At 37.7% G+C, this 14,085-nt stretch overlaps 1 protein-coding gene across 50 annotated transcripts in view; it reads left to right on the top strand.

The window, feature by feature from the left end:
- Positions 1-14,085, top strand: part of camk2b1 (calcium/calmodulin-dependent protein kinase (CaM kinase) II beta 1) — an 86,431-nt gene that overhangs the window by 58,729 nt on the left and 13,617 nt on the right. For 18 of the 50 annotated variants that reach the window (XM_081610874.1, XM_081610870.1, XM_017306718.2 and 15 more), the window contains 3 exons: positions 2,142-2,210; positions 6,313-6,357; positions 9,490-9,538. In XM_081610874.1, the coding sequence (XP_081467000.1) occupies positions 2,142-2,210; positions 6,313-6,357; positions 9,490-9,538 (163 nt within the window). The remainder of the gene's footprint in view (positions 1-2,141; positions 2,211-6,312; positions 6,358-9,489; positions 9,539-14,085) is intronic. The other 32 variants (XM_081610881.1, XM_008417827.3, XM_008417824.3 and 29 more) reach the window with 3 other exon arrangements.

Here is a 14,085-nt window from a genome sequence, read left to right as displayed (position 1 = left end):
TTGCTGTTTGATGTGCGGCCTTCTAAACAGCATTTCATCAAAGCTTTAGGGAGAGAAAAAAGGAGGTTCAAGGCCAAAAAGCATTGTTGAATGGTTGCTATGTGTAACCCTTAACAGGGGGCGTCACTGGTGACAGTGGGATGATGTCACCCCCTCATTATCATTAACCAGACCAGCTTTTAGAAATAACATTTAAGATAATGTTCACTGTTTATCCCTGCAGCGGTCTTCTACTTTCTGGACTCCACACTGTAGACGATATGCACCTATTTTTATCCTGCTATGCTTGTGAGGTCATTCACATATGATTATGTTCCATCTCTTTATATGGAGATTTTTGTCACACATCTATTGGATAAAAAAAATATGAAAAAAAAACATTTGCTAACATGCATGTGCAGAACCCTGCAGTTTTATTGGAATCTGTGGTAAAAAAAAACAACAACAACCACATCCTTAAAATAAACACATTTGTTGTTGCAGTAGCTTGAAAAATGTAGAGAAATCCAACCTTTGGAGTTCATTTCTTCGAAATAAAAAAAAAATTCAGATAAAGGAATATTGTTTTAATCAAAATGACCAGCTCTACAATTGGTGGCACCCCCAACATATCCTAAAATGTGAATATAACTGAAGCATATTTCAGATTGTGCGACACTTTTTTAAGTTGATTGTAAAGTTGAGGAAAATTTTTGTAGAAATGTGTAAGAGTCTCACTCTTCAAAACAGGAATGATACGAGAACATGTTGTTTAATTGACACAAATATTTCAGTGTGAGATTGTGTCACAGAATAAAAGATTAATTTATTTTAGGACTTTTCACACATTTTTACCAGGAACACCAATAAACATGTCTAAGCAGTGTGGTGTAGTTCTTTTTATCTACTAGTTTTGCTTCCAAAAAGCTAAAATGTCTTGTCATCTACTAAAAATTATCTTCTGTTCGTTTTATTTTGACTTTTGCTGCTTTTTACACTCGGCTTTTATCAAGTCGTTTCTGACAAAAGCAGCATGTTGTTCTATGTTTGCTTAAAAAAACTAGAAATTTGGGCAAACAGAAAAGTGCATTAGGCTAAAAAACTATTTATAGACAGATGGATGACATCATGCAAACAATAACATGACAAACCTGAGAACTGATTATCTGTTGCACTGCAGGTTTTCAGCAAATGGCTAATTTCAAATCACCCTACTAATTATAAAATAAACATGTCCATGCATTTTTTCTATATTTGTGGTATTTTGAAAATTTTTAATAAAGAAATTTCAGGATGTTGTGTATTTATAAAAGGCTACGATGAACAAAAAACCCTAAACGTGACTTATTGCGCTTCCTTGAACAGATCAAGACAGATCTTTGAGTGATACAGAACATGTTCATGCTTCTTTTTTTGCACAAGATCATTCTTAGATGATAATATTTAGATTTTAGTCTGATGTTTGGGGCATCTTGTCACTTTAAATCGAAGTAATCTGCTGGCCACGCCCCATAACGCAACATTTACACTTTTATGGGAAAATGGCTGCAAACAGATGCGCAATTATACAACCGTACATCTTTGAAAAGCAGAAGTGAAGCAACAGTTGCTTCTCTGAAGAATTTATAAAAGTACAACTGACTTTTGTTTTGTTCTGGGGGGTTTTGAGGACTGTCTTGCAGATTTCTGCTGGTTTAGTTCAGCAGCATTTTAATGTATCAAAAGTTCACAGATTATCTTTATTTATGGACCAAATCATATGGTCTAAACCTTGATCAAAATAAAAAGCACTAAGAGCAAACATGCTGTTTGCTGATAGCATGTTTATGCCCTAAAAAAAGTTGAGAATAAAGAATAAATAATCCCTTCTTTATATAAAAGGTCACATATTTATCTGTAAAGGAGTGAAAAAGGAGCAGCTTGGAAGGAACCTCAGAAAACTTGGAACAAATATTGACTGTAAAAAGTCTGTCTCCTTGGGAGCCAAATGAACGATTGAAGGATGATTCAAGAATTCTGCACAAAAAATGACTTCACACTGATGCAGTGAGCAGTCACACACACACACACATTCACACACACACACCTGCATGGACACACCCTCTTGCTGTTGTTAACACTCTTGTTGTGTCTCCTCCCTTTTCCTCTCCTTTCCTGCACAGCCTCAGACAAACAGCACCAAAAACAGCATAGTCACCAGTCCCAAAGGAAACATCCCTTCACCTGCTCTGGTATTTACCTCCCAACCTCCCTTCACCTCAATCTCTGTGTGTGTGTGTGTGTGTGTGTGTGTGAGCCTTACAGCCCTCTGTCTCCTCCCCACTGCTCCCTGTTTGTGTTTACTTCGGTGTGCATCCGTCAGTTGAAAGTAATCATCGGCTGGTTAGGTTTTAAATCAGCAGGTAGTGTCAGGAGACATTTCCCTGTGGCAGCTGGAGATGCTGTGTGACTTGAAATCAGGTTGGTTTTGTGCCGCTGTGGCATTTTACTCGTCTGTGTAAGTTTTCTAAAAATGACTGGACACTGACAGCCTGCAGGGACTGCCGGTGTGTGTTTACTGTAGCAAAACTATCCAAAGGTAGTTCGGTCAAATAACACCTCAAATCAATCTTTTTTTGTTTATGTTTCAAATCTGATTGAAGCTGCAACAAGAAGCTTCTTCAGTTTTATGTATGTGCTTTTTGTCCTAATGCTTATTATCAGCAGCCATTTTATAAAGTTTTAACCTGTTACAAATCAGATTAGGATTTAGAATAAACAAATTAATAGCAAAATAAATATTTTATTTCCTAAAATGCAATTAGTGAACGCTTGATCATGTGTTGCAAAGGATACATCTGCAACTAAAACAATGCTTCTAGCAATACAATACGGTGTAGTGATCTGGTGATTATTTTTGCAATAAAAAATGTATTAATTGATAGCAAAGGTGCCTAATAAGAGATTTTTAAAAGAATTTTAGCCAGGTGAAACTATTAACTATTATATCTTATTCTCTTATATCTTACATGCAAAATGTCAATATTTTGTACAGTTTTGTTTTAATTACTTCTCTTAATTTGTTTTTTCAGCAAATGGCATAGTTTTGACTCTATGCTCCAGTTATCTTTGTAAGTTCAGTCCATTTACCTTTTAACGATCAATCAATTACTAAATTAGGTAAAGTCAAATCAAAGTTTATTTATGTACCACATTTACAACAACTTTAGTTGGCCAAAGTCCTGCACAATAATTGTAATAACATCATAGGTAGAGAAATGATGAAGCAATAAATAAAATTATGTTTGGTAAAAAAATATTAAGACAATTATAAAATTGGCAGAAAATACCAAAGACATTATTTCAGCTGCAGTGATTTCCCAAAAACACAGATCAGTGAAGCCCTAATATCTGCCTTCTGTTTTCTAAACAGAAGACCAGGAAAAATAGATAACTATTATTTCAATAATCTTTTCAATTATTTCAGCATTAGTACAGTTTCTTCACCATGTGAGAACAAAAAGTTTTGGAAAATATCTTTTGCTTCTCAGTCTTCTTCCCAAGCTGCAGAAAATTCATTATTTGTGTTATAAATCCACATTAAAATTGGGGTTTTATTTTTTGAATTCCACTTTTCTAAAAGTAGGTCCTGTATATTCACTCAACTTACTTGTGAAATACTTTTGCCAGCTACTATATTCCCACTTATCCCCCTCAGGCCACAGTTATAAATGGGTGGAAACATAGCTCCAGATGCCGCTCTCATGATCTCACTAACTGTGACATGTAACACAGCTGAGCATGTAATAATAATCTATAATATCTTCTACTCTGCTGAGTAAAAAGCAACACGTGCAGCCACATGAGCATGTTTCTAAACCAGGCTGTGTGTTGCTCATGTGTGGCAGTGAAGTCCACTTATGCACTAAGCTCAGGCGCAGAGTTTAAGGGGAGAGTTGCATTTAAGAGCTTAAGACTCTTGTAAAAAAAAAAAAATTAATTAAATGTTCACTGAAGGTGTTTGTAGATCCTTGAAAGGAACTGAGAGCGTTTGGAGGGGCAGAGGTTTGGTTTTTTTTTCTGCCAGGGACTCAAACTAGTTAGCGTTTCATCTTTTCTAATCAGGAGCAGACTGCTTTCACTTCCACAAACCTCTAATCATCTGACCTGGAAGCTGTTGGATCCGGTGGAGGAATTTGTAATGCATATTTGCAAACCAGTTCTGTCTTGTTTTTTAAACTGAATCAGTTTAATTGAACCTAAGTGAGGTTACCGGCGCTTCCTTCCTTCCCTCCCTCCATCGGATCCTACGATGCCATCAGCAATCACACCCCAGGTACTTTGTTCTCACTCATCGTTGCCACCATCATCATCCGAGTTGCCATCAGTGCCTGTTTCCCTAGGAGACGGTTGCCTAGGCAACACCCGGAGCATCACAGAGAGAGGAGGAGAGGAGAGAGACGAGTAATGATTGGTCATCAGAGAGCTGTCACTTCCCGCAGGGAGAGGAGTGCTGCAGAGGATATGGAGGGCGCTGATGGGTTCTGATTTACTGTATGTCGAGTGAAGAGTGAGAACAGCTGTAGAAAATGGAGGGGAGAATAAAAAACCTGTTAAAGAGGCTGAGTCATGAGGAATCAGGGCCTGCAGAAGTGAGAAGGGAATAGTGTTGGACTGCAAGTCACAAAAGTGAAGAAGCGGCCAAATCAAGCTCTGACAAGGCAGCGTGCTCGTTTCACGGGGAGCCTAATGTTCGTCGCACAAAGATGTGTGACGTCTGAAACGGTGCATTGTTTTTGCAACACCGTACTCATTTTATTTAAATCAATAGATTATTTATCAGTTAATCTATCGATTAATCATTGTACAAATTTTTCATTTAATCCTTTTTTTATACAATGTTACAAATACATTAGCAAATGCAAATAAACAAATAATTCAGTTCCTTTCTAAATAGAAAAATGTAATTTTATTTCCTAAAATTAAACAATTCCTATTGTGAAAGCTTGATTTTTTTTTTTTTTTTTTTTCAAAGATTCATCTGCAAGATTTAAAAAAAAATCTGCTTGACTTAACATTAACAGAGCTGGCTGATCAGTATGGCTGATCTGTTGATTATTTTTTTTGGATTAACCACATTATAAAAAAAATACTTTTTACAGAATTTCAACCAGGTGAAGCTAAAGATGAGCAACTTGATTTTAGGTAGAACAGATTAACAGATAAAAGTATTTTCTTTTTTTATCTTAAATTTAAATGCAACATGTACTCTGTATATTTTTGTACATTTCTGACTTAATTACTGCTCTGAGCTTGTTGTTCTATGTACAAATTGCATTTTTTTGAGTCTTTATACTCCAGTAATAATTAATATTTGGTTACCAAGTTAGTTGACAACTATTTCAATAATTGATTAATCCAATTAATCGTTTCAGCCCAATTTTTGAGTTTTTTACGGCATTTAGTTGTGGATTTGTTTATCAGTACAGAACAATCAAACAAAGCAGCTGTTCAGAATTACAGCTATGGAAAAAACTAAGAGCCCACTGCACTGAACCCCATTGAAAACCTGATAGTTATTCCACCAAATATTGATTTCTGAACTCTTTCGGAGTTAAAACATTTTGTACTGTTGTTTCTGAATGAATATGAACTTGATTTCTCCATTATTTGAGGTCTGAAAGCATAGCATCTTTTTTTGTGATTTTGACTATTTCTCATTTTCTGAAAATGAATACAAAATTCCTTTTCAACCCCCTGTGGGATCTATGTCACAGAGCACTTCATGCATAATAAATGAGCTGGCTGATTCTTCCCTTTAGATTTCTGACAGTCCACATGGTTCATTGCTTGTTTGTGTCATTGAGAACATGGAGGTCAAACTTCCACATGCACAGCTGGCTGGTCCAGAAATACATTCCTGCTGTTTTACAATAGAGTCAGATAAGTTCAGGTTTAAAGAAGGACACGGTTGGTTGACCTTTATAATGCATGCTGTGGGGAAATCTGTGCTTTCCTTGCCCAAGATTCTTTGGGTAGTTCAGTGTAGCGTATTCTTTGAAGTTGAAAGCTAGTTTGATGTGGTGATTTTAAGCTATTTGGTTGGATGACTGTGTCTGTTCTTCGTTCGTTAGTCTGCAGGGAGCAGAGCTGACTCCAAATTACAGTTTTCAGCTCATCCACCCACTCTGTCATTTTGTTGGAGGGTTCTGCCCCCAATCTCCTCCACCAGCGTTTCCTTCTTTTGTTTCCTTTTTTTTCTTTACTTACCATTTCTATCTACATTTGTTTCATATTCTGCTCTTTCTCTCACGTTTCCTCCATCTTCTTCCACCTCCCCTCCTCTTCTTCCAGGAACCTCAGACAACTGTCATCCATAATCCGGTGGACGGGACAAAGGTATTCTCCATTCCCAAGTGTGGACCTCACTCTTCATCCTTTTTTTCCTCATCCTCCTCTTCCTCCTCCTTCTCCTATCCTTTTTACATGTTTTTAACATGCATCCGTGTGAGTGCACCATTGCATTGTGTGTGGATTTAGTGTTTGTGTGAGTGTGGCAGAAATTGGACTCCTGATTTTTAAAAAAGCTGAGATTAGGTCAAATGTGTTTCGTACCTCTGCATGTGTATTTATTGTAAACCAGTTTTGCAAATAAACAGACCTGCAGCAGGAAGATCTGCTGAGGATTTTTCTTCTTTATGAAGTTCTGCTTACAAACCAACTATTTGCTCCTGCCTGGCCTTTAGTTCAGGAACCTTTTTACTCTAACTTCCTCATAAATGTGCTTCCTACATGCAGGTGCATTTCCCTAATTTACAGTATAATTGAAAAGTTAGCTAAGCTTACTTCGGTAACTAGGAACGAAAGGTGAAATTTGTTTATGGATTGATTACCCATAGTCACAAATTAAAATGTTATAGTGTCCAGACACAAGTCCAACCAAGGAGGATTTTTAATACAGAAATTTTAGCCTATTTAAAAGTTTTTCTGTGTGTGCTTTCAGTTCTTGTTGGAGGCTAATTTTGCACAAATTACTGAATTAAAGCGGCGTGACATGGAGGACAGCTTGTTGTTCTGCAGGTTGCTTTAATGGTTCCCTTCAACTCGCCTGCATTGTTGCCTTTAATGTCAATAATGCATCAGTGTAATCCAGACGAACTGGTATTAGAATATTCAATGGCAAGACTGGCAGAGTTAAAACAAACAAAAAAAAAAATGTCCCCACAATTATTCATCAGTGTTCTTTAAAAACTTTCTTATTTTGTACACCGTATGCAAAAAAAAGTGAAATTATTACTAATTTCTATCTTGGGTTGGAAAAAGTGAAAAGAATTTAATTAATTTCCTCTTTTTTTTTCTAAAATCATAGTAAGTGTTTAAATTTTAATCTCTCATAGAGTCAAAGATCTGTATAGCACGTAAACGTGCTCTTATGTTTGCTCAGCTTATGTAACGTCGGATCACAGTTATTACACAAAACATGTTTTCACTTGGTATGTATTAGGAAGTTGTGCATGAGTTTGCAGAAAGATCCGTTCCACCCAGGCATGACTGAGCTTTCTGTGACGTCCGGTTTTTATAAACTCGTTTCACGCACAAATGAAACATTAATGTTTTTGACACCCATTTAATGTAGAGCAGAATACTTATTCTTTAGTACTAAAGTCAGCCTGACATCTCATGATTTTAGGACAGAATGCCGATAAACTGCTTTATAAATATGAGTCAGAAAATTGCAAAATGTGCAAAGAAACAAACAGAAGGTGTGATCAGATATTTAGAGCCTAACAAATGTTAGTTTTCTCCCCCTCTTCTTGGCAGAAATGCAGTTAACATCCTTGCTCTTTCTTCCTCTGCTCAGGTCACCGGCTGCTCTTTTAAAGGCTATAAAAATCCACTTTGTGCTCTTGAAGCTGCTGGTGAACGTGTGCACTCACTAATCAGGTCATGGAGTCTCTCAGCACCCTGTACATGCAGGGGAATTTAGACCCATTTATTCTGCTAATTGGAAATCAGAAACTCCTCTTCTGGCGAAAGGAGTGACAGAAAGGCAGGCAGACAGACAGGTGGATAAATATATCCGAACGGCGTGCCGCTCTGCCCGGGATGACAGCCGATCTTCCTGTGAGAAGCTCCTCTGTCTGCTTATGATTTTGAGAAAGGTGGAAAAGGCTCCTCCAGTTTAAAGTTTCAGAAAGGCATTTTTTTTATGCAGAAAGTGTTTAAAGCTGCAGTATGTAACTTTTATATAAAAAATGTTCTTTACATATTAATTAAAACTCAGTTTGTAGTGTAGTGAGACAAGTACTCTGTGAATAGATAGATTTCCACCACTTCATCCATGAGCTGCTGTCTACAAAAATGCAGAGCTCCCGACCACAAACAACCAATCAGAGCCAGGAGGAGGGTCTTAGCGCTGTCAATCATCCTCATTTACACACTGCTAAATGTGCTAATGGCTAAGGAGCAACTTGCCATTGCAGGAAAATCTTTTAGATCTGTCGCAGTAACAAAATATTGACGGTAAACAATAATGATGCTGTTTTGAGATCATTTTCAAGGATTCTTGTAATGGGCTAATAATGCAAGAACACATTTTCAGAGATCAATAAACTTAAAATTTTAATGGATATTTAGGTATTGAACTGGAAAACATTATATATATATATATATATATATATATATATATATATATATATATATATATATATATATATATATATATATAAAATTTAAATAAAACAACAGAAACAACAAATTAAATGAATTATGAAGTCTCTGTTAATAAAATTGCAGTAATTTAGACCAAAGCACCAGATGGAAGTTTTTCATCATCCAATTTTTGGTAGAAAGAGAGCAAAATGGGAAAGAAGATTAATCATCGAAATGGAAATTATTGAGGTCATTTTAATTCATCATGCGAATAATTGATTTATTGTGACAGGCCTACTCATCGGTGGTCATGCTGACTAGCTTGAGTATTCACTGCAGGCTCTGCTATCAGCAGCTGCAGCTTAGCAAAGGGGAAGCAAAGGAAGGGGAGGAGTGGATGATCCACATGGTGGGTGACTGACAGCACTAAGACCCGCCTCCTGGCTCTGATTGGTTGTTTCTGGTTAACACTGGGAGAAGGCAGAGGAGCTCTAGTTTTTTTCACAGATTATCTGTCATCTCATGCTATCACGACATAGTGACGGTTTCAACAAATATGTAAGAATTTATTTTTATAAAAGTTACACACTGGCGCTTTAAGGTCAAAAGTCACGCAGACTTCAGTTTGATTTGATGTCACAGTTTTAACAATGATTCTTACTAACGTGCAGGACTTTTGGCTTCCTCTTGTGAATGGTTTCCACTGCTGTTCACGATGTGTTATGACAGGATGCGCCCCCTGCTGGCCTGTGTTCCGCCTGTGCAGATTTACCTTGTTTATCCTTCGTGTGACAGACGTCTTTCTGTGTATCCTACTCAGTGTGAATCCCCTGCTGTGCCTGAACACAAAGTGATTGGCTGATTTGTTTTCTTCTCCAGGAGTCGTCAGACAGCAGCAACACCACCGTGGAGGACGAGGATGTGAAAGGTAAGGCCTCACCGATGCAAACGAGTCTGAGCTTCTGTTCGCAGTAAATTACAGGATTTTTTTTTTTACAAGCACTTGATGTTTTTATGATGCAGTTTGTTATGGCAGCCAGCTTGTGTAACTGCAGCCATGAATATCATATCAGGCAGATGAGTAGGTTTTACAACAGCAGAGGAAATTTTTTTTTCTTCTTGTTTTTGGTTGCCTGGTAGCTTGTGTAGATTTTCAACAGAGTTTCTTCTTTTTGAGAGGCAGGTTTGTGTTCCTGACAGCTTTGTTACAGAAAGAGCCTCTTTGTGAAATGATTCAGTTTGTGAATATTTGTTGCAACAATCTGTACACCCTTTAAAATTAAGCCTTTGTTTTATCCATTTGTTGTTTGTGGGACTGTAATATTTTGAGTCTCAGTGGCAAAACTAAAATTATTTACGGACAAACACCGTCTAGCTTCCCATCTCTTTGTCTGTCTCTCTGTTCATCCATCTGTTCATCCTTCATCCATGAACCAGTCTTGTTATTTGTCCTACAGTAGATCTGTCCGTCCAACCGGTTATCCGTCCATCCAATTATCTGTTTGTCCATCTAGCTGTCCAAGCATCCAGCTGTTTGTCTGTCCAAGCATTTCTGTCATCCATACATCTGTTTGATCATTGTCATCCAACCATTTTCTCATCCACCCATCCACAGATCCAGCCATCTAAACCATTCATTCATCTGTTCATCCAACTGTTTTTAGCATTCATCAATGCGTCCGTCCGTTCGTCCATCTATCCGCGTCAACGAACCATCAGTTCATTCATCTATTTGACCGTCCGTCCGTCCATCATTTAATTTATATGACCAATCATTTATCCATCCTTCCTTCTATCCATCCATCTATTCATATAGTTTCCTTCCTTTTCTTCTTCCTTCCTTTGTTCCCTCCTTCCTGCCTTCTTTTTGTCCTTTATTCATTCAGTCGTTCCATCCATCTGTCTTCCTTCCATCCTCAGTTATTTTATTTAACCAATCATTTGTCTTTCCTTCCCTCTTTTCATCCTTTCGTCTTTCATTCCATCCGTCTTATTCAAGTCTTGATAAACTATAGAGTTTGGACTTTAAAAGTGAGCTGGAGTCCTGATTTTATATTTTGTGGAAACCTCTGATAAATGCCCTTGTCACTGGATGCTTCCTGCTTATGTTCTGTTTTTTGAATAAGGGGAGAAAATAACTCCATGTTCTCTTTTTATTTGTGTGTAAACGCCCACGTAAAGATCCTGCAGCACATTTTAATAGTTGGGAGAATTCTTCTTCATAAAAAATAAAAATGTATCTGATGTTTCTGCTGTGCTTTAAATCAGCTGAAAGCTAACATTTTACTGACCCCTGGTGGAGCCCGGCTGCATTGCCTCATCATGATGCATTTTGACACCTGCTGTGCGGTTGTTGGTGTGTCTGACAGGTGAGCAGAGGGCTGTAAAATATTACGTCTTGTACAGCTGCTTCAGTTTGGCTCTCATCAAATATGTTGGGTCGAATCGAGGATCCTGAGTAATCCGTTCCTCAACATACCAACACGCCTGTTCGAATATTCAGCTGGCACAGTTGCCGCTGAGCAGAACATAGCCTGCATATTAGAAAAGAAACTCCACACTGCGCTTTTGTTTCCAGTCTTTTTTTTTTAGCTTCAGTGGGTGTGTCTGAGTTTTTCTAGCCTGCGGAGTTCAGCACAGAGAAAAAGCCCCGCTTTCAACATCTCAGCTGAGTACAATGTGTCTAAATGGGGTCATGAATGCTTCATTTCAGTGTCAAGCACACAGAACAGAATGTGCACTTCCATCTTCTCTTCCTCTTTGTGATTTTTTTTTAATTCCCTAGCAAGCACAGCTGAGAACTGCATGGAAGCCGAAACAGTTAGAAAGACAAAACAACAATAAAGTGTTACAGAAGCAGTAGTCTGTTAATTTATCTGCTTTTTTTTTTTTTTTTTTAAAGGGTTATTATTCTGCTCAATATTTTCCAACTGCAAGATTATTTCTTTCTGGATTTGTGTGATGGTTTGAGTTTTTTGCAACCGATAATGACTGACACCTCATTTCAGCTTTAGTTTTAGTGGCAATAAAGCTGAATAATTGTTCAAATCTTTTCAAAACTTCTGACCAAAATGGGGTTTTTTTTCTGCTGGAGCAAAAGAGGCACCTGTGATAGTGACTGCAGCCATTTTGCAGTAAATATCAGAAGCGATTTATGGACTGCTATCCAGGATAACATGAGGAAAGGATGAGAGCAGGCATAAATGTGAACCATTTCCAGGACTGAGTCCGTTAATACTTCCAAAACATTTGGTTTGTCCGATTAACTTGGAGCCAGTGATTTCAAATTGAGCACGGCACAATATATTAAAATGTTCTGATACTGTTAATATGCACAATAACAATGTTGCAAAAACTGTTTGGTTGCAGTAAATAATGTGGTGTTTAATTTCCAAGTGAAGCAAATTCACATTATAAATAATTTTTAACCAATCAGATTGATCCTCATTGCTACTGATGCTTCCAGTTAATTCAGATGATTGTATCGCTGTTGTGTCGAGAAAGACAAATCCGGAATCCAACCCAATGTAGTTCTTTACTCCACACTAAGACCAGTTTGTTTAGGGTTCCAGAATTATCCGGATAATTTAAATTTGCATGATGCCAATCTTTGCCATTTCCAAAATGTGAAAAGATGTAAAATTTCAGAGTGCTGCTCTTTTAACACAAAGCAATCCTTGCCTCAGAAAAGAGTTTGTCTCCCTGGTCAGCAACGTCTGCCTTCAATTTCCTTTGCAACCAACTGCTGTGCTGCCATTACTGAGAGGCTGAAAGGTACAACTTCAGGTTGTAGCTGAGAAAACAATTTTTACAGCAGAATGTTGAAGGCTGCCAAAACTTTAAGCATGCACATCCAGATATATTCAGAAACTTTGCTACAGAGCTGGTCAAAGAAAAGAAAAAGTATGGCTTTTTCCATCCTGTTATCCTCAGAAAAACCTTTAAAGCTTGAAAGCTGTTGTTGAAGTTGTTGTCGTCACAGCAACGTTTTATGAGGGAGCAAATAAACTGAATGTTTTTCATTTTATTGGGTCGTTTACGATGTAATGTGGGAAACCCAAACACACCATCTGACTTTCTTACATTTCTTCTGATTGGTTTGATCCTTTAATAGCACCCATAACAGAAATGGATTATGTCTAGAACCATAATAACCTCCCTTTATTGCTTCCAAGGTGTTTTAATTTGTGTTGAGGTGTCAAAATTATTTTTGATTTATCAGTCAAAAATTCTATGAGAGGCAGCTGGTCATGATTGATTTATGGTGTAATAATGTTCTTTCCACTTCAAAATTATGGCTCAAGTAGCTGCATTTCCATTGCAAATGTTTGCAAATCTTTGTTGATGTTCTGCTATCATCTTAAAAAACAGAATTTCACAATTTCTGTGTTTCCATAAAATAGAAAACTCAATGACATCTGAATCAGTTTTGTCATTAAAAAAAACTTCCTGTCATCTACTTCATCTTTCCTGCCAGTGGTAGCTTTTGTTTGTTAATCACATGATCCATGATGCAAAACAAAAGTGTTTCCCTTGCAGTTTTGCAAAATAAATAAATTTCTTTGTAGTCAAAAAAATCACCTCATCTTAGAGCAAAACCTTTTTCAAAATTGATGTAGTTCAATTTAGGAAATTTGTTCTTGAAATTCTATTTTGCACTATTTTAAAGTCAATAGAAATGCAGCTTGTGACGCTCACTGGCACATGAAATAGTTCAGAAATACAGCAGGCATGTTTTGCAACAGACTTTTTTGTGAAAGTATCTGCTTCGAAATACATTGTTTTGACACTGGGGTTGCTTTTTGGCTTTCTATTCCTCTTTTATTCCAGTTTTAACCCATCAGTTTTTAAAAACGTTCCTTAAAATGTGTTTAGACAACCTGGGTTGTTACCAACATTTGGTTAAGTTTTTATTTCACAGGCCATATTAAAACTACTAATGAATTGTCAATATACTTTGTAGTCCTAAAAGCCCGACACAGTCCTCCTCTCTCAAATTCAGCCCCACCACCACACCCCTGTAGGAGGCTTGGGCAGGGTTGGGGCACCTTTGGCAGAGATGTCGAGGCTAAAAAAGGGGGATGCCACCTAAATTTAGCTTTGGTGGTTGGAAACCGCAACGGACCGCCCAGAGAGGTGACACGGTGAACACACGCCGCTCTTCTAGCGCCACCCCTGGAAGGTATTCGTCTCACACGCCACTTTTATGGATCTTGAGATTTAAACGGGGGTGACAGCGCAGACAACACCTCGCGGGCTAGGTGAGCGCGGGAGGAGGGGTCGGTCGTGGTTGTCTGGAACAGTTTGTGCCTTCGTAGCCTTTTTGGGGTCTTGTCAGGTTAGTGCTGGACAGCTGCTTTGTAATCCAACACCCAGGTTGACTTTGGGAGGATGCAATCTGTTGTATTAGCCTCAATACTACACTACTTGTTATACTCTGTTACATTTTATGCTGCTTGTTTTTGTGACGGATAG

The sequence above is a fragment of the Poecilia reticulata genome, chromosome 9 (genome assembly GCF_904066995.2).
Source record: "Poecilia reticulata chromosome 9, P_reticulata-male-v2, whole genome shotgun sequence".
Taxonomy (NCBI): domain Eukaryota; kingdom Metazoa; phylum Chordata; class Actinopteri; order Cyprinodontiformes; family Poeciliidae; genus Poecilia; species Poecilia reticulata.
Note: the sequence above shows the minus strand (reverse complement) of the source record. Positions and strands in the feature narration are given on the sequence as shown.